The sequence below is a fragment of the Fulmarus glacialis genome, unplaced genomic scaffold, assembly GCF_000690835.1.
Source record: "Fulmarus glacialis isolate BGI_N327 unplaced genomic scaffold, ASM69083v1 scaffold6128, whole genome shotgun sequence".
Classification (NCBI taxonomy): domain Eukaryota; kingdom Metazoa; phylum Chordata; class Aves; order Procellariiformes; family Procellariidae; genus Fulmarus; species Fulmarus glacialis.
In genome coordinates, this window is record NW_009230033.1 from 4,216 (window position 1) to 29,730 (window position 25,515).

At 40.6% G+C, this 25,515-nt stretch overlaps 1 protein-coding gene across 8 annotated transcripts in view; it reads right to left on the minus strand.

Moving 5' to 3' along the window:
• Window positions 1–325: 325 nt before the first annotated feature.
• MBNL2 (muscleblind-like splicing regulator 2) overlaps window positions 326–25,515 on the minus strand; it is a 73,062-nt gene continuing 47,872 nt past the window's right edge. For 2 of the 8 annotated variants that reach the window (XM_009584066.1, XM_009584063.1), the window contains 3 exons: window positions 23,658–23,811; window positions 18,789–18,883; window positions 326–3,271 (listed from right to left, as the gene is read on the minus strand). In XM_009584066.1, coding sequence (XP_009582361.1) covers window positions 3,257–3,271; window positions 18,789–18,883; window positions 23,658–23,811 — 264 coding nt within the window. In that variant the 3' untranslated portion in view covers window positions 326–3,256. Of the gene's footprint in view, window positions 3,272–18,788; window positions 18,884–20,291; window positions 20,328–23,657; window positions 23,812–24,455; window positions 24,510–25,515 lie in introns of all 8 variants that reach the window. The other 6 variants (XM_009584064.1, XM_009584060.1, XM_009584059.1 and 3 more) reach the window with 5 other exon arrangements.

Consider the following 25,515-nt stretch of genomic DNA (forward strand, 5'->3'; position numbering starts at 1 on the left):
GCCCGCACCCCCGCAGCACGGGCGGGCAGAAGGGGCACGAAATGAGCGTTTGGGGCTAAAGCCCTGCACCGTGGCCTCCTCCGCACACCGTCTCCAGCGGGAAAAGAGTACGTGCTTCCTCATATAGCATCTGTGTGTGTCCCGAACCAGGGGATTGCACTGAAGGATTTGTTACTTGAACATGCAATTAAGGAAAAAAATAGAATAGAATAGAATAAAATAAAAAAATTTTCAAGACTCCTCCACTTTCTTTTGACTATTTTTGTTACCCCAGGCCCCTCTTCCCAGAGCCGCGCCACAAGAAAGGATCGCCCCGACTCCGCTCTCATTTTAAAATGCTTCTTTTTATTTCAGTGGTTGTACATTGGGTGAATGAATTTAACGTCACAACAGAAATAGAATGGCTATTTAACAGACCACTAGTAGTTATATGCTGAAAAAGAGTGAATGGAGGGGTTTCTTTTAACTGTTACTGAAATATTCATCGTACGCGTCGTCAATTATACTGGATGAGAGAGGCAAACAAAAAGGTATTTTGGTGAGGTGCTGTATCCTTTGAAGAAAATAAGCACTGAGACACCTCAAGTAACTTGAAACTGTGTCCCAGCTACAGTATTCACTGTCTCTGTGTTGGCCCATCTCATGGTTCTTTTAGGGGGTTTTATTTGTTGGGTTTTTTTTTTAATTAAACAAAGCATTTAAAATTTAATCATTTTCATTAGACTTTTTTTTTTTTAAATATAAACAAAGTTTTGGCAAATAATATTTATACAGAAAAATAGTTTTAGATCTTCCCAAATTTTGAAATAGTCTATAAAATTACTTTATAAATAAATAAAATGCAGAATCTGTTGTACACGTATTTGCACATCTCTGTAATTGCCTCCTTACTGTTAGCATAGGTTTGTACTTGTACAGTTTTCAGGAATATTACAAAGTCATAAAGTCGGAAAGTGGATCTCTTATTAAAAATACATTTTCTCTTTTTGTCTGTCAGTTTGTCTGGATGAAAGACCTGATGTATCTGAAGCTTCGTCATCCATGGGCAAAAAATAGTAGTATTGGATTAATTGTAAAAAACATAGATTAACAGTTATTTCGAAACATAAAAAGTTCACACAAAACAATGTCTTGAAGAGTTATCTACATAAAATATTTAAACAACATGGATAATTTACCATTTAGTATTATACAATAAGCTACCCAAATGCCTAAATTAACTATTATAAAAAAATAAAAACAACTTTGACAGATATAGGCAAGTTGCAGTGTCAACTACCTAGTTATAATGACTGAGAAAGTCTACAAATATTAGTGTTTTAATAGTATATATTGGTGATACCTTAACTGCTAAAGTAACAAGTTAAGATACATTATTTTTCCACAAATTAAAACTAACGCAACGTTACAAGCACTATGTTAATTTTACAATCGAATCATGATTATTTTTTTCTTTCGGATGATCAAATCTCCAGCTTTATATATAAATAGATAGTAATTAGACATCGGACAAACAAGATTTAGCCCGGAAAATAAATTCCTAGACAAATATTTATATGGTTAGTGCCTTCAGTCGTTCAGAACAGGCAGTGCTGCCAAAGTTTAAAATAGTTTACAATCAATCTGAAGAGGTTAAGTTAAAATACTGCAATCACTAATAATGTCCACATAGAAAACTTATGCTGCAAACAATTATACATAATATCCACTTATAACAGCTGTCTTGTTTTTTTAAACAATAATTTAAAAACTATGTCATTTATGTGATATATGTGCAACATATAAAATGTGAAATATGAAATATTTGGTACAATAGTGCTTGAAACAAATCTCAAATCAAACAAATGAAATTTTAATTATACATATATAATTACCTTGTAAATCAACAAAGTATTTAAAAAAGTAAACAACATTAAAATCTGCTTCATCCATATATATGTATGTATGTATATATAATATGTATATAATTGTATTAAAGATATCTTCATACTTTTGTGACATAAAATATGTTTTTAAAGAAAAACAATTAAAAGAACTATTTTTTTCTCCACTCTAATCTGGTTACAATCGTATAATCCAATTAAAAAAAATGCAAATACAGTAATGATTTATTAAACTGAATCTCATTCTACATTCTTAGTGTTCAGTTAATAGTCTAGATTAAAGTCACCTATGAAGTTTCAGTGACTCAACTGAATTTTAATTAAATTAGAGTATCATACAAATCTCTTCATCTACAGCCTTCTTTTTCGCCTTTTCTTTTGTTAGTTTGGTCTTTTTTTTGTTTGATTTTTACACTTTTAGAAGTTACTTCTTAACAGCTTGGATCTTTTTGGTAACCTGACTATGAGTTTGAAAGATTATTCGCTTCCGGTGAGATTTGACTGTTGGCATCAGGCTCACTTTCATCAAGTCTGATGTGACAAAATTTAGGCACTTCTGCAAAGTCTCTTTTAAAAACATTATAAATATACTTGTAAAATAATATTCTCAAGACTTTGTTCTTTTGGGGATTGAAAGGGGTATGAAGTTCACACTGTGCAAAATTTTTTAAATTTTCTTCTGCTATTCTGCTATGATTCAAATGCAACTTCTCCATACAAGTCAAACACCAACCATGTGCATCTAAAGAACTTGTGCTTTACTTTGGACTTCTGGCTAAAAATATTCAGGTTGGCAGGGTGATGTGCAGGACACTGGGCTGCGTTTCACTTCCTCTGTCTTGGAATCAACTCGCTAGGGGAGCAAAACCAAGAATTTTTTTAACCGAGAAGAAAAACCCCAATCATAGTTCGGGTGAAAATTAAACCTGCAACTGGGATAAGTTTTTAGCCAATACAACTTAATTATTGCTGAGCTCGAAAGATTCATAAACACTGAATCTCACGAGACTAACTTAACTGGACCATTTCCGTTAGGTATAGTTATGGAGAAAAGACAATATTTGCAAGAATTAAACTATGCTTAGAAAATCTTTAAAACTAAATGTTACCCTTTATGTCTTGAAACATCACAGCTGGTATCAGGTAGTTAACTATTTTAGGTTGGAGTATAGTAAGCATACCATATTTAATATTCATATATGACATAGCAGCACTAGCTTTTTCGAGTTTGTGATTTGTCCGTAAGAACAAATTCTTGACTTAGCATGCAGTTTGTGGCAACTCTAGAGAGGAGGAGACGGGGTAGTATGTACAGTAGCCGTGCTTGGCCGTCCGCAGGGAGGCTTCGTGACACTCCGTTCCGCTCCTGCCGGCTATTTCAGGATTATCTGTTAAGAGAAAGGAAAGCGTGACCGCGCTTTTAGGTGACGCGGGGAGACGGCTGGCACTGGACTAACTAAGCTCGGGCGCAGCTCGTACGGGACAGCATCCCGTACGGGACAGCATCCCGAATCCTCACGCTGCCTGGGAGGCGTTTGCGTTTCACAAACCTGGTCGTCCTCTTCCCGCGCACACGTCCTCACGCGCGTGAGAACACGCAGAGGGGATACTTTATGCGTCAAAATACTGGTGACCGTGCCGAAGCCACAAAGGGTGGGCCTGGCCGTAGGTAGGGTGCACCCCCTCGGCGCCCTGGCTGTCAGCAGAGGGGGAAGCAGCCCTGGCCTCCCGAGGAGGCTCACAAGTGCATCGGTGCCTGGTGCGATTCTCCAGCTCCCACCCTGCTCCCACGAAGTCAGGAATGACCAGGGGAAACGGTGGAGGCAGGTCCCCTCGCCACTAACGAGCAAAAAAAGGTACCGGGCTGCGTGTTTTCAACAAGCTAAAGTGTCTTTTCAATGCACTTTTAGCAGCTGCTTATTTCCTAAAAAAATTATCTGCAGGTCAGCAAACTTGAGAGGTTTTCACGCTTCCTCATGTCAGGAGATCCAGGGGGATGATCGTAACGGTACCTCCGTGCGCCCAGCTAGTCACTAACCTTGCTGCTTTACCTCCACAACGTCTCAAACTGAGGGTGAAGCAACCATTTTACAGACACAAACTCTCATGCTTCCAATACTGCAAAGGTTAAATGCACAATGTGCCCAGCAACTGACTCAACCTGCTCACAGTATTGGAAAACGGTCCAGATTTCCATCACCTGCCTGTCAGTGAAAGTGATGTCAAATGCCAGGGGTGGGATGTTTTATCACGTCATTGCTAATCTGTGCTCCAGACTTAAGCACAAGTCAAGGAACCAGAGTGCATCGCCTGCTCTTCCTGTTTAATCTGGCACTCGACATATTTTTAAGCTGTATTTGTAGGTGGTATGCAAGACAAGTCATGACAGCACTTTGACCTACTTGTGTATTACAAAGCTAGACCACCGCTTAATGCAATATTTATTTTAAAAGGGAAAAAAAAAAAGGTGTTTTGAAAATAATTTCAGCAACATACTACCTCTGACATACAGATTGCCGAAAAGAAACACATTCGCCTCTGCATGGAAAGCTCTTCTTCTGGCCCCTTGCCCGGTCACATTTTAACACACCGGCAGCCACTGCGTGCCGCCTGCTCTGAAACCAGACTTTGTGGTACAGGATGGCGTGGCATGCCATCAAGACTCCTCACTACTACAGACAACTGCCTAGGGACCTCAGCTCAACAAAAATATTGCCAATGAGATGAAGCATTTGCAGGAGCGACGTAAATGCTGTCACACCTGAGAGTCGCCCTCCTTTCTCCCGGAGGAGGGGGGGAAGAGCCTGGTTCCGGAGAGAGGCAGGATATGCAAAACCTCTGAATCCCAATTCCTACAGCACCAACAACTTGTCCCTTCTGCTTGAGCTTGCCATCCAACCGACACAGCAGGAGCGACAACTCCCGTTGCTCTGGGAGGCAAGGGACCGTCTCCATCGCTATTTGCTCTCCGTACACAACTACCAGCTCTCCAACCCCACCTAACTTGCTGGCTTGCCAAAAAGTCATCTTTGATTACCATCAGCACTGAAAATCTGGCCACACGCGAGGCCCCGTTGTAATGACACTGTACAAACACCTGCTGCTCCAAAGGGCTTAACATCTAAATACATCATACATACACCAAGGACATATATTTTTAATGAACTTCCACCCATTGTGAGTTTGTTAGCTTATCGCCCCTCTTCTGTTTCCTATTGAAATAACAAAGAAATAACTTTGCTGGAATAATAAAGCCCTGCCTGTGATAGCCCTGGTCCAATCTACAGCACGGTGATTTGACAGTATGTACAAAGAACGTAGCCGTGCCGAATATAAGAAGTGACCAAGATTATCAGCACTGATATTTTTAGCATGTTACAACCCACATGTCAATGTAATTAATAAAGCAGCTTTAGCTATACTGGGTTAGCCATAATCACACAAGTGTATTTAAAGGATTCTAAGGCCTGATTTAATGGGACACAACCTGAAATCTACTCAGTGTAAAAAAAAAAGAATTTCAGACACTGCAGCTGCCTACATCGTCTGCCAACTTTTGAGGGGATAAACTTGCATTTTCCTATAGCTTTTTTCTCCCTGTACAGGGAGACAGATCGTTGCCCCTTATGCCGAGATGTCCTAAAAGGTCAAACAGCCCCACAAGACTGATGCTCCTAATTCCTCCAAAATGTGCGACAGAGGAGGCAGAAGGCCTAATCTCAGGCTGTATCTCGGGAAAAGGGTAGGACTATCCCTGGTGCTTTGATTAACCCAAGTGCATCTCACCCTGCCGCATGCCAGGCAGGACAGAGGGGCCCTGGGCAGCGTGAAAAGAGCAGGGACCCCGTCTCCGCTCCGCTCTGGTGCGTAGCAGAGCCCAGGTAAGGACTTCCACCGCCCCGTCCCTATTCTTGCCATTTCTCCCCTCCTCTCGAAACTCAGGAAACAGCGAAGACAATGTAAACACTTTCCTTTTGTGCGCGAGCACGTCCTGTTTACGCGGCTGGGGGTACAGGAGGAGCAGCTGGAGCTCTCCCCGCTGCCAGTGGCTCCGGAGCCGGCTTGCTCCCACCACATCGTCCTCGCCGTGCCGCTGCTTGTGCAGGGGATGTAACTAGGGCATGTTGCACCCCGGCTATTTCTAGTACACGTAGGAGTCCTCCTAGGGAAAAAACCTCAAGTCTCTTCTTCAGAACAAGCTTCTCCAGCGCGGAGACGCAGAAGTGAGGAGCTACTTTTTTTTTTTAACCTTAGTCACAAACTGTAAAACGTATCCTGTAGTCTTTAATTATATGTTCACACCCTATTTCTCAAAAGATATCACAACTCTGCCATAGCTACATACACATGTATCGGCTTCTGCAACTGTTTTCTTCACTGTGTCTGACAGAGAAACATAAAATGCTAAACTACTTTACATGGAAAACACACTGTGAACCTCTTCTGTTTAATCTACAAACGAAGTAATAAACTGTGATGGAAGACAGAGGCTATCTAAGTCTCCATCGCTGCTAATTGCTCCATCGCTTGCGTGCTGAAAAAGGAGAAGCTGTACAGAATATACCGACCAAGGAACATCGCTGCAAACACCTACTACAGAGTCTGCACTCCCTCCCTACTTGTAAATAGGTCCAACAACCTTCACGTTTGCTACTGTTTGAAGAATTACATCTCAAATGTATGTATGTATGACTCGTCATATTTGCAGTGATAAATCATTATACTTCACAGCAGCTTGAGATAATGATTGACACTTTTACCATGGTGTATATATAAGCATAAAAACCTGAAAAATAAGACTACACAATGAGTGTGCATTGTCCCGTGTACAAAGGTCTACAGGTCAAGCACGGGAAAGCATTTTCTCATGCTCTGTATGAGTAAGATCCACGGGTATGGATACAGACATGCCAGAAAACATACCTTCTGCTGCTGCAGAACAAGATCGAATAAGAACACTATTTCTAGCAGAAGCAGAATGGCCTGGCACTCACAGTCTGGGGTAGTAATGCACAGAAGACTTAGTAACAGCAAAGGGCATTTTTTGGAGGCAATCACAGACATAGGGTACCCTCTCCATTCCCTTTTTGCTTGGTACCTGTTTGAAGTGCCAGAAAGCTGGCTACCCTTTAGACTAAAATCACTAAAATTGGGCCAATGTTAGTTACTAGGCCTCACTGAAACCACAAATAGATAGAGTGGACCTAAATTTCTGCAAACTACTTTCTAACCGCCAAGAAGCATTTGCTCTTCCAAATTTTCCAGCTCTTTAGAGGTGGCATTTTCAGCTCCCAAATGCCAAGACTTTCTCTCTTTTCTATTAGAGCATGGCTCTTCTAGACCTTTACCTTCAGGATCTCTGAACGACCACAGTGGTCATTAAGCCCCCTGTGCAACACAGAACATCCCTAAATTCAGCCAGGGTTGCTCCTAAGGGTGATACAGTTCTGCAGTGTGGTCCATGGGAATGACAACCAAGAGAGATGTTACTGCCAACGGTTTCAGCTTCTCACCAAACTACCAACCCACGGTACGCAGCAGACAAATCGACATCAGCTTGGGATTTCCTCAGACCCAGCAAAAGTGGCTGCGACCGGTTATTGTCTCAAGACTTAAAAGGTAAAACTGAGAATCTCTTTTAAGTTAAAATGGAAATTCCACCCTTGTGAACTCTTTTCTGACACCCAGGTTACCACGTGCACTTCTTTACTTGACACTGTTCACAGAATCAACGAAATTACCTAGAATCATGACTAGGTACTACGGATTTCAAGAATACCATTTGGCTTGAGATTTTCTGTTTTGAAGCTACAACTCATGAAGCTTCTTTATTCCCTGCGTCTTAAATTCTGTTTCCAGATGCGGATTTATTATACAACGATGAGTACAGAAAATTTACCATTCTGCATGAATTCAGTGTACATGAACTCTTGTTCAACTAAAGATCCGTCACGGTGGATCAGCTGGAAAACATGACTTTGTATCTACCTCTGAGATGTTTCTCTTTCAGAAGTTTTGAAATTATTTCTCCAAATTACACTTTGCTCTATAATTGTTAATACATTTCAAGAGGGGGATTAAGATCGTATTTGACCTCCACGTTGTGAAGCACTTATCCCTCCAAAAATGAACTCATACGTACTAAACATTTTAGACTGCTCAGCTTTTCATTTTAAGAGCAATATAGTAATAGGAGTTTATTGTAGACAAGATTAATTTCAGATTATTTCAGTGTGCCTCAGCTGGTCACCCTATTTTACATCTTCCTAGCCTATTCAGGCAACTTATTTTTTCCCCTCCACCAAATGTAAGAACCTGGGGCAAACAGTTCACACTAAGATATTTAACTTCTACACACCTGCGTCAGGGCAGATGAATCCTACCACAGTGACATTTTCTATTTTCATGTCTTTCACACGAGTAGAAGACTGGTGAGATATATCTAGGGTATACATTAAAAACGACAGATATTTTCAGACGGCCGGCTCGTATCAGGCTGTCTCATAACTTCTCCTGCTTTCTAAAAATAAAACTACCACCAAGTATTTCTTCCCTTTGACATGAAACCCAAGACTATTTATATTTCTCCACGCCTCTGGGAAATGCCTCCATCTCTTTATTTTTCATTTTCTCTTAGAATGCTCTTTTGTGGCATGTGCCTTGTTCTTTTTCTTCAAAATCAATCAGGGTTTTTTTTTTTGATCAGAAGTGGAAAAGGATGAGTAAATATTCAGACATTTACTGAGAGTAATCACTATCATACCAGTTATGATTGGTCTTACTTAATTTTTACATAGCCTTACACATGGACTGTTTCACCTCCTATTTCTCCATGGCTTCAGCAACAGCACCTCCACGGAACTGAGCTTTCCAATCCCCCACGCCAGGACTCCCACCGACACTCCCCCAAGGGATGGGATTTGCCCCTGTCCTCCACTGGCTAGCAGCTGAGCTGGCTCCAACTCTCGCTTGCATTAAAAGCGGCCTGCCTGCGCCCAACGCTCAGGGTGGAAAGGTGCTGGGGTACAGACGCCACATCTCTCCCACCTACCTGTTGTCCTGCCCCCTTTCCTGGTCCTGGCACTAGCTGTAATCCCCCGCTGGAAGTACCTTCCTGGCCTACTGTCTGCACTACATTGCAGGTCTTGTCACTGCCACAAGACCTGCTCTTCCTCGTCTCTACCGTATACACTTGCACATTCGTGCACCCATCATCTAACCTCAGGCCTGCCTCACTCATCTATCCCTTTCCACTTTCAAAATTCATGGTCACCAGTTTGTACCCCTGTAAAACTAGTGTCAAACTAGCAGCTTTCTACAGGGTCATCTGCAAACACTGAAAAGAAAAAAAACCCGAATAAACGTATCCCCAAACAAAACCTCAAGGAACTACTAGTAGGGTTGGAGAGACCTGCTGAAATCCATTTGTTACCCCTGCTATCACTGCCAATCACTTCATCACTCTTCATAAACACACTGAGCTCCACCTTGCGTCGCCGGCTTCTTTCCTTTGCTACTCCTCCCCTCTTGATGGCCAGAAATCTCATTCTCATTTCCAGCATATTATGATTTAACATATACGTGCTTCGTTTTTCTCACTAACTGTGGACCTCTCCTCAATTCAGGGGTGAAGGAGGATTTTCATCTTACTGCTTCTCCATTAATCCAATGTATCCCCAATACATTTGTCCACTTTGCTCATCAATAAGGTGACCTCTGATTTGTATATAAAGGGTAAGATGTCTAGGCCACAATGATCTCCTTGGTTGGCTGTCCATACAGTAACTAATACAGGGGGCATCAGGTGTTTGTTTCCTGAGGGGTGGAAGTCCTGTTTGCTTGGCTTTCTCACAGCCCATCCCCTGACATGGTAATTCTGGTACCCTGCTCCACCCTCTCTTTTCTTCCCTAAATCTGAGCATGCCCAGTTTGCACGGCGTGCCTGTCCCATATGTTGATAATATGTCTCTGGAAATGGCTGAGGGTCAGATGTCCATGCTGAAGTGGACACATCTGCTAGCACATTTCATTCCATCAGTTGTTGGCCATCAGGGTGTCATAAAGCTGACAAAGACCTTGCCTGAATCCAGCTCTTCATGATGATCTAAAGAAAGATCAAGGCAACTACGGGATCCCAAAGGGCTCAAGGGTTCAACAGCATCATTCTTCTCATTTAATATTCACGAGGTCCTGAAAGAGAATCCAAAGCCACTTGTGCTGCCAACTCCTTAGCATGCTTATGAGCTTCAATAGGTATTTACTCAAGTAATAATGTACAATATTTAAGTTCAACTTAATAGGTATTTACTCACTCAGAAGAAACAGAACTAGTTGTTTTAAAAATGAAAGCAATCTGGCTTTATTTATTCTTCTTTAAAGTAATAAATAATGCAGTACTAAAAATTGATCATAACATACTCTAATATATTCTACCAAAATCTATTTTTAACTAATAGCACAGGCAGCAGATGGACTACATAGAAATGAGAAAACCACTGCTGTAGTATTTTAGGAGCACTCGTACAGTGCTGTTTTGAATAGCCACTCAATTTTACCTTTCAGCAGGTCTGAGCTACTGCAGTTATCTGTGATTTTCACTTCCTACTCTCAGATCATTTTCCTTGTCTTCTTCAATTTTAGAAACTGCCAGAATAGGCTTACGCAGAGGAACTGAGAGCACAAAGGAGTGAAAGGCCAAGCACAAGTTGTGCATTACCTGTAAAAGTGCCCGTATTCCTCTTGTAGGGGTGCTACTTCTCCAAACCTGCATTTTCTTAGATGTCCTCACTTAGCATTTTTTTTCTTTTAACAAAACCTGCTTTATATTTTCCTCTTACACGTCACGCATACCCAACTCATGCAAGATGAGGCTCCATTAGACACATGGCATCCCTTTTAGGCGAACACTGCCACTGCACGCAGAGCACGGCTAGCACTTCCGCAGGTTCCCCAGCAGTAACCACAGCTCTGAAACCTCTCCTCTCCCAAAACCTGGCGCTCCAGTTCAGACTCCCTTCCAAGCAAGAGACGGTCCACTGCAACATCCAGAACTTAAGTCAAACACAGAAAGGTACCAAATTTACGTTCATCAAGGTTACTCACCAGACACCACACTTAATAACACTTGTGTCGGTTTTACAAAACTCACTATACTTATAACTTCTCTGAGGAAATCTTAATGTTCCTCACTTTTGACTGCCTACCGCTTCCTTAATTTTCTTATCTGAATACTCTCACATAAGCAGACATACATACTATTGTGTGTCACTGCAGATAATATTGTGCCAAAAATGAAGTCAGTCAAAGTTAACAAATCTCTGCCTCAAGCTGAAAATCACGACAGGTACAACAAACGAATAAATAAATAAATAGATGTTCCCACTGCGGTTACGTGGGCAGCCTCCTGCACACTCAAAGCCAAAGACTAGCATTTCTGGTAATAAAACGGGCAATAAACATACACCAAGATAAAAATATGATATTTGTTTAATTTAAGGGAAAATAGTTGGAGCAGCTAGAGATGTCCAGATGCAATTATTTCAAAGAACAGAATCCCAGACAAGTACATCTGGAGCTCTGCACTGTGTTGTTAAAATTTTATGATGGAAAAAACCAGACTCACATGAACTGTGTGTACATGCTAAGCACAATGAAACAAACTCGTTTTTCCCCAAATACCTACAAAATGAGTTGACCTCAGAAAAATCTTCCTATTTTTAAGTAATAAATATATGCCTACTCAACTTGTCAAAGTATCATTGGTTGAATAATTGAAAGCAAGAGCACAAAAGGAAGTTATCAGATCAAACATAAATCCATTTTTTTAATTGCAATGATATGAAAGCTAAAAGAGTCTGTAACAGGAAAGAGAAGTATGTCTTGATTTTTTTGTTATATAAGAGAGATACGTGTTTGCCTTTGCTTACTGCTCATGTTATGTGACACTGCCATCTAGCAGGCTATCAGAGGAAATCAGGTTTCAGTCCTTCTCTACAGGGGCGGGGGTGTGTGAGGGGGGAATTTCTAAAAAAAAACCAAAACAGAGCTTTTCCATTTCTTCCCACTGGCTTCTTGTATATAAGCATGTGATCTGAAACTCTGTATGCAAGACTGCCAGAAGTCTTCATCATCTACACAGAAACAACACTCTATCTTAAGAGACCAAAAAAATGTTACTAAAAGTAAAACAAAGACTTGGTTAAAGTTTGCATGAGACTTAAAATAGAGTTCCTTTAAATTTTCCAGCGTAATCTTTTGGTTTTACTTCTTTGCTGCCTTACAGTTTATGAAAAGAAAGTTTGCCATGTATTTTGTAACGTCAGTTGTTTCATGGCAATTCAAAGGGTCTTTTCTTGGCACTGCTTAAGATTTGTTGTGGGCTTTAAGACTGGATACTCTCACTTCTTGAGTCTGTAAACTGTTATTTCTGAAAATTACAGCTACTTACATGTAACTCAGTGTCTTCAGACAGGATAACTTGATTGAATTGAGGCTTGTAATTCTTGGGTGTCTAGCATGAAAGAGGCAGCAAGCCGTTTACGTTTCCCTTTCCTATCGTGACAAGCTATTGCTATTCAAGTACCTTCTCTAGAGAAATGACTCTTCATGATCAAGGATCGTTTAGGTTCATTTTTCCAGCCTGGTGCAGATACAAGGTCAGGTGTCCAGTCCTGCATCCCAGATGCCAAGGCTTGCCAGTACCTCCATGTGGAGCAGCATGGCACCATACGTGGGCTCACTAGATGTCGAACACTGTTCTGCCCAGGGCTCGCTCCCTGCAAGCATCCCCTCTGATAATGTGTCTGAGAAAGGAACCTATTCTTTTATCTCCTTTGTTGGAATTTTTCATTCAAATCGTCTTTTCTGTTGTTAGAACAGAACTTTCTATAGGACTATTTAACGTGGGACTATGGAATTTCTCGACCAAAACTTTCAGTCAAAAAAAAGACAAAAATTGCTTAGATACTTATTATTCACAGCATAAGTGCTTTCCTACCTGTTCCCCCATTGCCTTAGAAACTGCAATTAAAGCTTCTCAAATCACTAACAAGAATTTTGCATAGGCTCTTATTTGTAACGTTGTTGTATACTGGCACTAAAGATGTAAATAACATTCGTTTCCCCTTTCCACCTTCCTTCTCAAAGGCTTGCTTTCAACCAACAAAAAAGGCCGTTTCCTACTACCTTCCAGATTTTTCAATTCATTTTCTCAGTATATTGCTACTCTTCTCCCTGTTTACAAGTTCAGCATTTTTCCACAAGGAGGAAAGGGAACATGAGACAGAAAAAGCCTCGTCACTCCTCTGACGACAGCCCTCTGCCCTGCCAGAAGGCATCCCGGGGTTAGATGTGTAGACTGGAGAGGAAGCCCTTTTTGGGGACACCAGGGAATATTTGCAAGAGGGAGCAACTGGCGCTTCTGCTTTATGCAGAAGAAGAAAATAGCGTGAGTAGGTGCCACACGACATTTCGGTCTAAGGGGAATCTGCCTCCTCTGGGAGTGGCGGCTGCCTTTGCGGGCACCTTGGCAAGGAGAGGTGCTCTGTTGCTGTATGTCCCAGCTCCCCTCCCTCCTGAGGGAGCTGCCACGCATGGTGTCTCAAATCCCCACTAAACTTTTGGCGTGTTTGTATTTTACGCTATCTTAACTACTTTTTTAATTCTGGGGCAAATATTTTAATTGTTCTTTTGTTTGTGGCACTCGAATGTAACATAACTATTTTTATTTTCACTTCACTGTATTTTTACAGATTTTGTCAAAACCGAAGGCCACTGAAAGATTTCATAATTAATATCTGCATAACTGCCACCTAATTTAGTGCAAACGCTGATGCATAATTTAAAACAGCTGTGCTTGATAATCACAAGCCTTAGCATGAGCCAGCCTGTTGATCTTATATTTCTTTTCAGACGTGGCCCATGAGTGTTTCATTTTTCTAAGGGATCTGCCTTTTAATTTTTCCTTCTTCTTAAAGGTCATATAACCAGTAAAGTAACGTCACTAAATAACATCTTTAAGCAGCATTCCCTGTAATGTTATTTTTATACTGTCAGTCTTTGGCCCATTTTCATTGCTACAGAAAATAAAGCCACTTCTGTACTGAAGTGATGTGAGCAAGGCATTGGAATTTGGTAATTGCCCTGTAATAACCAAGAACTAAGGAAGCACCCACTGGGCCTAAGAACACAGATTAAGACACAGAAATGCTGGTGTCTAATCTCCTGTCGCAGTCGATGGGGTGATGCAACCTAGTCAGAGAGCCAATGGAGCCTGGAGATCACTTTGTGTGATCACCCACTGAAGGCTCAGGTCATTTACCCACCAGGCTTTTAGTACCATTTGGGCTAAGGTCTCCTGCCTGTCGTCCAGCTGCCAGTTCACAAGCATGCGGATTTGTCTGTAGGTCCTGAATTGCATCTGCCAAGCTTGTCAAAATGTCTTGGATAACCTAGACATCCAAGGTTATCTTAGGACAATCTTAAACGTCACTAGAGACATGTTTAGGCAACTGAACCTAGCCCTGCGTGACTTTTAAAGGGTGAGCTAGACTATTCTCCAGACTTCATCTGACTGTGCTGATAACCTTCACAGTCTACAATGGGCACTTATACTTCTAGCTTGCATGTAGACACCCATACTCAGACTCCAACACTCAGGTGTCTTAATTTCGGGCTGAGTCCTAACCTTTTAAGCCTTGTAGGACTCACCAATGCATATATGTAAATGAAACAATAGTAAGGCTTTCTACTTAGAAATTTAAAGCCCCCCAAAACAGGTGTTGGCATTACTCAAAATTGAAATTCAGAATAACAACTCTCTCAAATAATGTTAGGATAGATCATCCTCTGTGAAATCTTATAGCTACCTGTGAGCGAAGCTGAGCAGGTAACAGTTTCCTTGCTTGCTCGAGTACTGCTAGTCCACTAGCTACAGGAGTAATAATTAAAAGCTTTGTTAAAGATCTCTGAAGTATATATTTACACACAATTACTGTACTAATATTTTAAATAAGATGTTTTACATACCTCTGCCCACTCGCATGCACTAGAGGGAGCTACGGCCAAACCCTCTGTATACATGCCCTAGCGCTGCTTCTCACCGTCATTTCACACTTTTTGGAATTTTGCTGGTTCCATCCTCCAAGAAAACATTGTCAGCATCCCCGAACAACAACTGAACATAAGTTCATTAAGGATCTAACCCTGAAGCGAGGTTAAGCAGCTGCGGCTTCCAGCACCACTCTGGTGGAAACAGCTGGAGCAGTTGTGAAGGGGGGAAGAGGAAAAGGGGAAGGACCTCTCACCTCTGACTGGTCACGCTCCCAGACTCCACACATACCTTTGGAAGTCCACTTGCCTTTCACTGGAAATCCCAAGCTGAAGTCCCCCCTCCATCCCCTCTCATCACAGTCTGGCAGCTAGAGTAAGCGGGTACATCCCCTCACAAAACGTCTGCGTTCAGTGAACGGCAACACCACCAGCTCTTTTATCAACCGAGTCAGTTTTTAATCAGGATTTGCAAAACAGAGTTTGCTAAAGCACTTTTGCTCCACCCTGGTTTCATTGCACTGAGCCAAAGCAATTCTCCTCCCCTCTGAAGTACACCACAAGAAAATTATTTTGGTTTTAAAACCTAACTTCCATAAGTCAGGAAAAGCAAGAGACTTCCAGTTTTCCATGTAGTCTCAACTGGTGTCACCCTGCACAGATATACTACGGTATAGCGTTTAACCCTACACAATCTTCTCACGTGCCTTCTGCCATACATTGAACACACAATGTGCAGAGTTGCTAACCAAGCATGACCGACTGTGCATGTGTCAATGCAGGCAAATTTTGAGCTGTTACTCATGTTATTTTCAGAAAGAAAGGACAGACAGAAGACCTGAGACATAGTTCATCTTTTTTCAAAATACAAGCTGACAGCACGTACTAAATAATTTACTGGACCCAACAGAGTTGTTAGGTTTTTTAGCCGTCAGCTGAGACTCTGTAACTTTTGGGATGTTGACTTTTCCTTCCACTGGTGCTTCAAGGACACCAGGATCCTCACACTCAACCCAAGGAAGTCCAGCAATCTTTCCCCAGACCAGAATACTAAGCCAAATTATATTGAGCTAAATGGTTAAGCCCTACTACAACTTTCTTTTCGTGCCTGGCATTGTGAGGAGAAGCCGTGGGAGCTGAAATGGGATGGGTCGAAGGCTGCAGGTTGAGTAAATAAGTGTGGTAGAGGAAAAGAGGAAACCGGATCCCACAGATATGTAAAGCAGTGTGGCACAGACTAGAAAAGGAAATTTTATCTAGAAGGGAAGAAAAAAGTCCTCTTCTGAAATACACAGGAGAGTTTAAATCCATACAAGAGGACACAAAGAACGTTATGACCATGAACAAAGTCTTAACCCAAGTTAATTACCTGCTCCTTCTGTGTTTTGTGGGCTAAAGAAATACTGAGAGTTAGGACCATAGAGTTACTATGGGGCCTCTCCCAGTGTTGTAGCTTTGTCTTCAACTCTTAGGAGGTTGTAAATAAACAGCAAACTTGGAGATCCGCCTCTTATAAAGAAAAAGTAACTAATACTACTTTCACTAGTTTCAGAGCTTTTAAAGATTTGCAATGACTAAAACAAAGACAGAAGTGAGAAGAAAAAGACAGCGATGGCACACGCTACAGAAGCCAGTGAGAAAAGCTGCTGGGATGGGACTCATCTCCTCCACGTGCAGTGGTGCAGAGCTTTGGTTACGCACCGACATTCCTTCCACAGGCAAGAGAAAGAGGCAGGACCCTCCAGAACAATTTACCTTACGGACTTCTAGAAAAGCAGATGAACTGGATGCCGAACTTCCAAATGGCTGAAGTTAAACAAGTGAAAACCCATCCCCGTGTTAAACCATCCTTTAATTTCAGCATGGAGTTACATCTATACACACAGACAAATACGTGCAGCTAAATAAATACAGACAGACACTTTTTACAACTCCTGATAAATTTAAAATGCTCTAATCCTCCAAGGCAAACAAAATCTGCACTGGGAAAGGAGGGGCTCTGCCTGCTATCCTGTTAGATGAGAAAGTGCATTAAGGCACACCTACGTCTCCCCACTGGCACTAGTTACTCGTATGAAAGTATTCCCATTAAAGACTGCTTACTGGTCCTTTTGTAGGTGTACATGTATTTATTCTACTGCAGCCACAGTCAGCCCCTCTGGCGCCCAGGAGTGCGGGTGGTGGAGCTGCCCCGGCTGCATTCCCGTGCCGGAGAGGGTCCCCAGCTGACCCCCTCCCCAAACCGCCTCATTTTCTCATAGTCCCTTCGCATCTTCAAGTCCCTCTGTCACCATTTTGGGATCACAAAACTACTTTGGATACCGCCAAACAAGTTTTTGCTGGAGATGCTGTTCTGGCAAGGACAGTGAAATGCACTATTTGCCTGCTGCATTTTCCTCCTCTTCCCGAGCATTTCTTCATTAAAACAAGCTAGCTCTCAGAAAAGAACGTACAAAATTACAACCCTCTTTTGATGAAAATGCTAAAAGCACAAACACCACAATGTTGGCAAACAAGTCGTTCAAAAAAAACAGAGAAAACAGACTGGTTTCTGTTTCTTTAAGTAGGGTGTATTTCAGAGGTAGTATATTTTTCCTAAATTATTATAAACAAACTCTTGCGGGCAACTTCTATTTTTCCATGGGATACTTAAATAGTTTTGGGACCAACAGTAAAAAAAAAAAATAAATCTGCTGGTATAACATTATTAAGCAAAACATTTTCACTGATTTCTTCGTAATTCCTTGGCAGGTGGAGGGGAATGAATCAACGGGCAAGCATTTCTACTAGGTCTGCGACAGCTCGTCGGTCTGGCCAGGAGCAACACAAGGAAAGGTGATGGGGACATAGCCCTTTGCTTTCACTTGGTGAGCAAATCTGCTTGCTTCCCCCTCAGTTTGACCACTCAAAACCTGAGGGAAAACAGCTCTCAGGTGGAAGTGCCTGAGCACGGTCCCGAAGCAACAGAAAAGCCAGAGCGACCTAACTGCTGTGCAAACCCCTCTCCTGGGGGGGCCTGGGCGCATCGGAATGGGAATCTCTACAGCCCCAATGGATTATTCAAAGCTACACACTCAGAGCTGCAACAGATACGTCTTCCCTGGGAATCAGGTCCTACAGGAGGAGGGGGAAACCCTACCAGAATGAAAACTGCCATTAACATAACAAACCGCAGAAGAAAAGGAGAAAGTATCATCTTTCCTAGCCTGCCTCTGCCAATAACCCCAGGGGTTCTTTGTAACAACGTCCTTCCTCAGGGAAATATAATTCCCAGGTTAAAGATACACTTTCAAACATAAAGCAGGCGTAGTCATAAATATCTCGAGTGCTGTTTTGATCACTAGCATTTAGAAAAAACATTCAATTTTGTTTCTCTCTATTTTTTTTTCAGCTACCTTGTCCCGCTTGTGATTTTAGACAGCTTCCACGCTTACAAATTAGTCACTTCCACACACTGCATGGAGAAGGCTACATTAACACACCTGAACTGTTTGAAACCTGTGATGATCTTCCTTTTGAACTTAGGAGTTAATAATAGACTTTTGTAAGTAGTCCAGTACTACGGTGATTCTAACTCCAGCTGGGTTAATTACAGAGTAATTAGGTACAAACATCGCAACACAAAACACAGCTACATCATTATTTGCAACAAATGTTAACTCTAAATAAGTGCAACCTGTCCCACAAACACTTGCTATAAACGACTTAAAAATAAAAGTAAAATTTGATGGGGTAAACACAGAAAAAAAAAAAATTCTCCGGGAGAATTTTTTTTGTTAAAAAAAAAATTAAAATAAAAATCTCAGCACTCATTTAGAGTTCGGGATCTTGTGAAAGAAAGCTTTAAAAGGAGCAAACCTGATTTGCTGTGGCTGTTGCGGCGAAGGGAACACTTGTTGCAGGAGTTGTTGCTGCAGAGACAGTGGCGGCCGTAGCGTTGTGCATCATGGGTACTTTCAGGAGGGGAACCATGGAAGCAATGAACAGGAGGGTGCAGCATTATGGTAAGAGAAGTGGTATTTTTGGCATGGTGAATATCAAGAGCGGCAAGCCATCGTCATGGGTTAAACCGGCAGATGGCATGCAATCACAGTGCAAAGCGAGAAAGCGTGGCGGAGAAATAAAAAAAAGGGAAAATAGCTTATTACAAGTACAATTAAAGGAAGGTTGTCAACACAATCGGCGATTCCCAGAAAAAAGAGCAAGGACCATTGAAAATGTGGGCATCATCTCTAAGAACAAGACTACTTGTGCAAATGAGGCCTCTACCAAAATAGCCCGTTATCTGGGAATTGTTACATGGGCAATTTGTTTTCTCCCAGTATCAATATAAAGCACTCCAAAATAAAATTCTACTAAAAAAAATTCAGTGGTTTGTACTGGGAAGGAAACTGATAAATGTTTATCTTAATTTTTAAACACAATTAAAAAAAGGAATTATTTTCACGTATCTTCATTTTGAAGTAAGCCAGATACTCACTGTCTTCCTTTATAATCCAACTTATGCTTTTTTTTTTTCCTACTAGCACTGTATAACTGTTAGAGTTAAACTACCATCTGCTTTGAGGCAAAAACCAGGAGAAGGATGGTAATATTATTTTCCTGATTTAAATACTACTTTATTTGATCTAAAAAAGCAATGCCGACTTTGTGAAAATTCTTTTGCTCCTTTTAAGAATGAATTTTAATCAGCATCTTCATGGGAGAATTATTAACTTGATGTTTTAAAGGCTTGATATTTTAACTGCTTATCTGAGTAGTCCCATGAAAAAAAAAAATCACTGGGATAGGGCTATAGAATAGAAGAAAGGTTATTTTTCTGTCTTAGAGGCTGTTGCACTGGACTTCCATTTTGCATGCCCAAAACGTTAATTCCAAGCTGCAAATATATTTAAAGGAGGAGCAAGATTCAGATCACAAGTTTCAATAGAACCCCTGTGGATCAAAGTAGACATTTCTGGGAAACGCTGATAAAACTTTCTAACACACAGCAAAAAGGAGAAATAGGCACACCACTATGAAATTTTAAAACACTGATGAAATTTGCTGGCTTTTTCCAGTATTTTATGATTTTATAGTACTACACAATATAAAATATAAAGAGAAATAAAACTTTGAAAACTGAAAAGCAGACTGGAATTCATGGTATTATGCTTTTGCAGTGTAGTTGTTATAGCAGGTGATATCATATCTAAACTGCGGCTTTCATCTACAAATCTAAACACTCTGCAAAGTCAACCAGAAGGACAAGCGAACCTTTAATTCTAGTCATTGTCTAAATCTTGCCTAGGATTTTTGAAACAAGTGAATATACATCATACACAGTATAAAAAGAGATCAATAAAGAAATTTGGAACCTACCAATACTGGTAGCGGGTGTCATGCACAAAACTGACCCTGCGTGTCATGCAATGATAGGTGAAAAAAGTGGATAAAGGGAAGAAACAGGTTAGCCATTTAGAGTTAACATTCAAAGTGAGATTCAAGCATAACCACAGAGAAGTAAGTTAGTTAAATGAAACTGTAAGGTCATTCATAGTTTTGCTTTAACATAAAAAATGTGATTATGTTCTTACTAAACCCCTACCTGAGTATACTGTGTGACTTTTGGCATGTTTCTGTGTATATACAAGATATTTCACAAACTTTTTTATTTAGTACTTTTATCCTTTCACTTAGTACTTTTGCAGCAACAGGTTTTTGTTTATAGAAACATCTTTGGTTAAATATCACACATCTTTGGTTAAATATCACATTATTTGGGAATTTTAGAACCCACTGCATAATTCAGACAGCTCAATGTTGCGCAGATGAACATTCACCAACTTTTTGATGTGCAGCAGAGAAAGAAGTTAAAATGGAATTAGCTGATATTGTTCTGTGGGGGCTTTGCCAGATTTAATGTACTTGTTCTTAACACACCTGAGGTGGAGAGGTGCTTCTGACCAAAGAAAACGCTACTGTGACAATTCCCCAAGCTAAACACCTCGAAGTGTGTAATGTTCCAGCAAAAGGCTCCCAGCGCACCTCAAAGATGCTCTGGAAGGACTGTTCACCTGCCATCCAGTTTAGGTTTGGTGCTTAGTCCACCTCTAACCTTTCTGGGAAGACCAAATTAAAAAAAAAAAAAAAAAAAAAAAAGCATATTTTCAGTACAGTGCATATAGCAAGCTGGTGAAGGTGAGCAGGTAAGGAGACTAGTCCCAGGTATATGCATATTTGATATGAAGTCAAATATGCTTCCTGTATTCCTGCTTAATTACTACAGCAGCCCCTTATCGGACCATCGCAGTAGCAGTGTAACTATGAATGACCTTACCCAAGAACAGTCCCCGAAGAATACACAAAGTTCCTCCTCTAGAGGCTATAGAAACACTAACAAACAGCAATGGGAAGAGAGAAAAGGTCTGTTGTTTTTAAGATCATTCACCAAACAATAAGGAGAAGGTGACAAAGCAATCAAACTGATGTAAAACAAAGTGCAGAACTTTGGAGGTAAGCCATGCTAAGTCAAGCCCCACACTTTTTATTAGGGGAACAAGTGGTTAAGAAAGCAGAGAAGTTATATAAAACAATTAAGTTTTATATATGTTCCAGCAGCAAAACTTGTCTTAAAATTTAACTTAACACACACACACACACAAGGAACACATTTGAAAATTATACCAGTTCAGAAAATATCACATAATCATTTAAAATCCAACTGATAAAGTCATGCATTGCTCCTTAGACCTGGGTGGCATGACAGTCCTTACACCCACCAAATCCAACCTTCCCAGGAAACGTGGGAATATCAGACGTAGCATCTTCAAAGAAAAGCTCGTGACACCCATTCATCTAGAGGGGGTTCCCCTTTCCTAGCCTCCTCCCGTACCCCACTCCTCTCTCTAACATCCTTTCTAGGTGCTGATGGTATGCACAAAAAGCAGGAGGTTCAGCACCGTGAGAAAGGTTTTCCACTCTGGGCCTGGGCTCCATCTGCTATGTTATCCCTCTGTTTCTTCTTTTTTCATGCACTTGTTTTGGGGCTTGCCAACAACCTGGCCCTTAAGGTTTGGTTCCAAGATCCACCCTTCCTACCATCAGAAATTTGTAAGATAAAACTATAATTACAACCATTAGTTGGAAAGAGGGATGGACAATAAAAAGCACAAAGAATGAGCTACTTAAGGAAGCATGAGCACTCCAAAACTCTGGAAAATATCCAAATGCTATTTCACTGAAAAAGGTTTAAACTTTAAACATAGTTAATTCAAAATCCTTGGTAATTGCAAATAATAGCGGTAAGCCCTGAAAGGGAGTGCTTAAGAATAGGAATAATGCATATCATACTGCAAATTCTAAGGGCTTCAATGTAAAATAAATCTGTGGAAATTTCTGTACGTTTGTAAGCACAGGACAATCTTCCATTCTTGTCAAAATAGGCAGTCTCACAATTTATTTATTTTTTTCAAACACTCCCATAAATGTCAGTATGTTTTCTGCCACAGATATTCTGGTGCATCAATGTGCTAAAAATACGGCATGCTATAACTTACTATTATAAATACAGGGGCAGGCTCCAAGGTTGTTACTCAGGCCTTATAGCAAAATTCCATGAAGTCAAAGCCATCTGTGTTTGTTTTTATCTTTAAAAACATATGGGAATGCTGATAGATCGGGAAATCATCATGTGTTGCATTTCATTCCTTGTTTAACCGACATTATTTCTATAAACTAAAATAACATCGCTGGAATGTCAAGCGCATTTGCAAACACGTAGTTTTAAACGATCCTGGAAGTTCACACTCAATAACATTCTGATACTAAAATATGTAATTTGTTAATTACAAATGAAATCACAGAATTCATTAGGCAGCATATCTACCTTTGGGAAGTTTGGAGTGGGAGTGACCGACATAATTTAGAGGGTTATGTTGTTATTGTTTACACGAGTACCTAGCACATTCTTTCTTTCGCAGTGTTAAAGAGAAGCCCTGCCACCAGCCACGGTGCAGCTCAAGCCATCTCTGAATGCTCTGATTTTTACAGAGTTCTGAGCACTGAAACGCAAATTACGTTCATCCGTTTTCAGATCATCCCCATGAAGAATTATAACCCTAGCTATTAGCCGCAAATGCTAGGAAAAGTTCTGGTGGTGTTCCAAAATGAAAACCACGAAAACGCATCTGATGCCTCAAAGCCCTTTAGTGCAGCTGCGGGGAGCAACGTGTTTTGCCGGTGCTTCCATGCAGGTATCGACTGGAAGGTTATGGCTGGTGCTCCCCTTCTTGCTCGGCTTGTGCGCGGCTGGGATAAACCCCCGGGCTGCAAAACAGCACCCGAGGGAGCAGGAGGACGCGCCTTGGCCACGGCACACTTCCCGCGGCATCTCTGAAGCGTGATGCTTTTCCCAGCATTTTTGTTAGCGGAACTTTGTCCTCTCGTCTCCAGGAGAGTGCGGGCAGATAAAAGTCAAAATACAGCCAATTTAAGGTAGGAAAAAAGGGGCAAACTCTGGACAATGATGAACGAGGCTATGAATGTGAAAAGCAGCCTTACGGCATGTTGAAATTTCTCCTTCAATTCTCGTACTTTGCAGGAGGAATTAAAATCACGTGTAAATATCTGTGCAGATTTCACCTCAGGTAGGGCAGGGAGCATAATAAAACCCTCTGTTAAGTGAAACTGCCTGACACGGAGGCTACCTAAGGAACACACAATTGGTTCAACGTGGGTACAACATACCTGTTGGGATAAACGCTGCATGTTGCTGCAACTGAGCATTGGCAAGAGCCTGTTGATAGTGCAAGACACTGGGATTGAAAACGGCACTGGCACCATTGCTTTTTTCAAGTGCTTGTCTCTTTGGTAAAGGGTGCAGAACACCAGGAGGAAAGGCCTGTAAATAAGAAAGTTAGTTAAAATGGCGTCATTTTTAAGACGTCTGTAACATATACATAAATACAAAAACTTATTATTCTTTAAAGCGGCTAAAGATGCCTCGCCATGCATATTAACTCAAAGCACAGCAATGTAAAATGAGTGAAATTTTGTTATTGATAGCAAAAGCATGGTACTATTAACCTAAAACTGTAGCAGCACAACTACTGAAAAGAAAGGCCTTTAAAGCAACGAAAATGGCATTGCCTTTAAATAGGTTTTCAAATATTACAGGGAGAAAAAACCACTTATGTTTCATTGCCAAGTATTTTCTTTTTTAATTTAAATATCGTTTCCTATTATTATACAGATTAATGGATTATGTTAAGCGTTTTCAATTACAGAAGCAGTTTTATCTCAATTCGACTTTTCATGAGAGGATATTTAAAAAAATGAAACCATGTTAGGAACCAAACTAAATCGTCTGCGTTTATTACGTATGAGAATGAGATGGATAAATAGAGTTTCCGGTAAATTAACGAGTATGTGAAATCATTTCCGGTTGATGTTCAAAAGTAAAGCGATACAAATTTCATTAGTTGCTTCTCTGAGGAAAAAAAAAAAAAAGCTACATGCAAAGCAAAAGGTGAAAGGTCAAAGTACCAGGTCTACAGTTGCTTCGAGAGGTCGCTTCATTGCTTTGGCAGTCGACTGAGTCTTTTAATAACAGGCAGCGAGCACATGATGGCAGTGGGCCAATGGGATTCAAGCGAATTAACATACAGGTAAACAGCAAGCAGAGGTGCATCATGGGAACGGCATTGCATTTGTGGATAGGTGAGAAGGAAAAAAATATTCTGAATGCAATATACAACATACAAAACACTAGGCATGCACAACAACAAAAATGTCTTCTAAAGAAATGAATATTACATTTCGAATTAGTACCGAAGCAAAAATGCATCTACTATACCTTAGTTAAAAGCATATAAGAGAGTAAAATATAGATGTTTGAAATTCAGGAAAGTTGAGTAAAACAGCAGCTTGCAGACACTATTAAGCATCATATAAACACTTCACAGAGATGCAGAAAGTTGTAAGGATACGCCTATAAGAATTCCTGATAAGTTAGTTAAGTCACATTTTAAAGTGGAAAAAATCAATTTGGAAGGCTACATTTTCAAATACAAAGCACTAGTGGACGTTCTAATGCATTATAAATGCTATTAATATCAGTGCTTGCAAGGTGAGGGTCTTTTAATTAAGAGAAGTGCGTCACTCAATAGATTCGGGGTTCAAAATGAGAGAGGTTCTCCTTTTCCAATATGTAGCAGAATAAGTAATATGTCTAGTTACACTAACTTATCATTAATTCCTTTTTTTTTCCCCTACAGCTGGGTCATCTTTGTAGATTTTTTTTCTTCCTTGTAACTTACCACATTATATTGAGAGGGAAAAAAGTCTTTCAGAATTTAAAACATGTTTTCTAAATTTTTCTACAACCTTTAGTCCTAGCTTCAGGAGCAGGGAGTAAAAATACTGCTCTCGGTTCATAAGCAAACATTAACGTACGAGTTATGGTACTAGTCCAGCATTATTAATTTTTTTAAAAGAAAATATTTAGGCATAGTACACAGGCATATACATTTATGTATACTTCCATAATAAGATCAAACTTATGGCTGATATGATGGCATTTTGTAAAAAAATCTTCTCTCCTAAA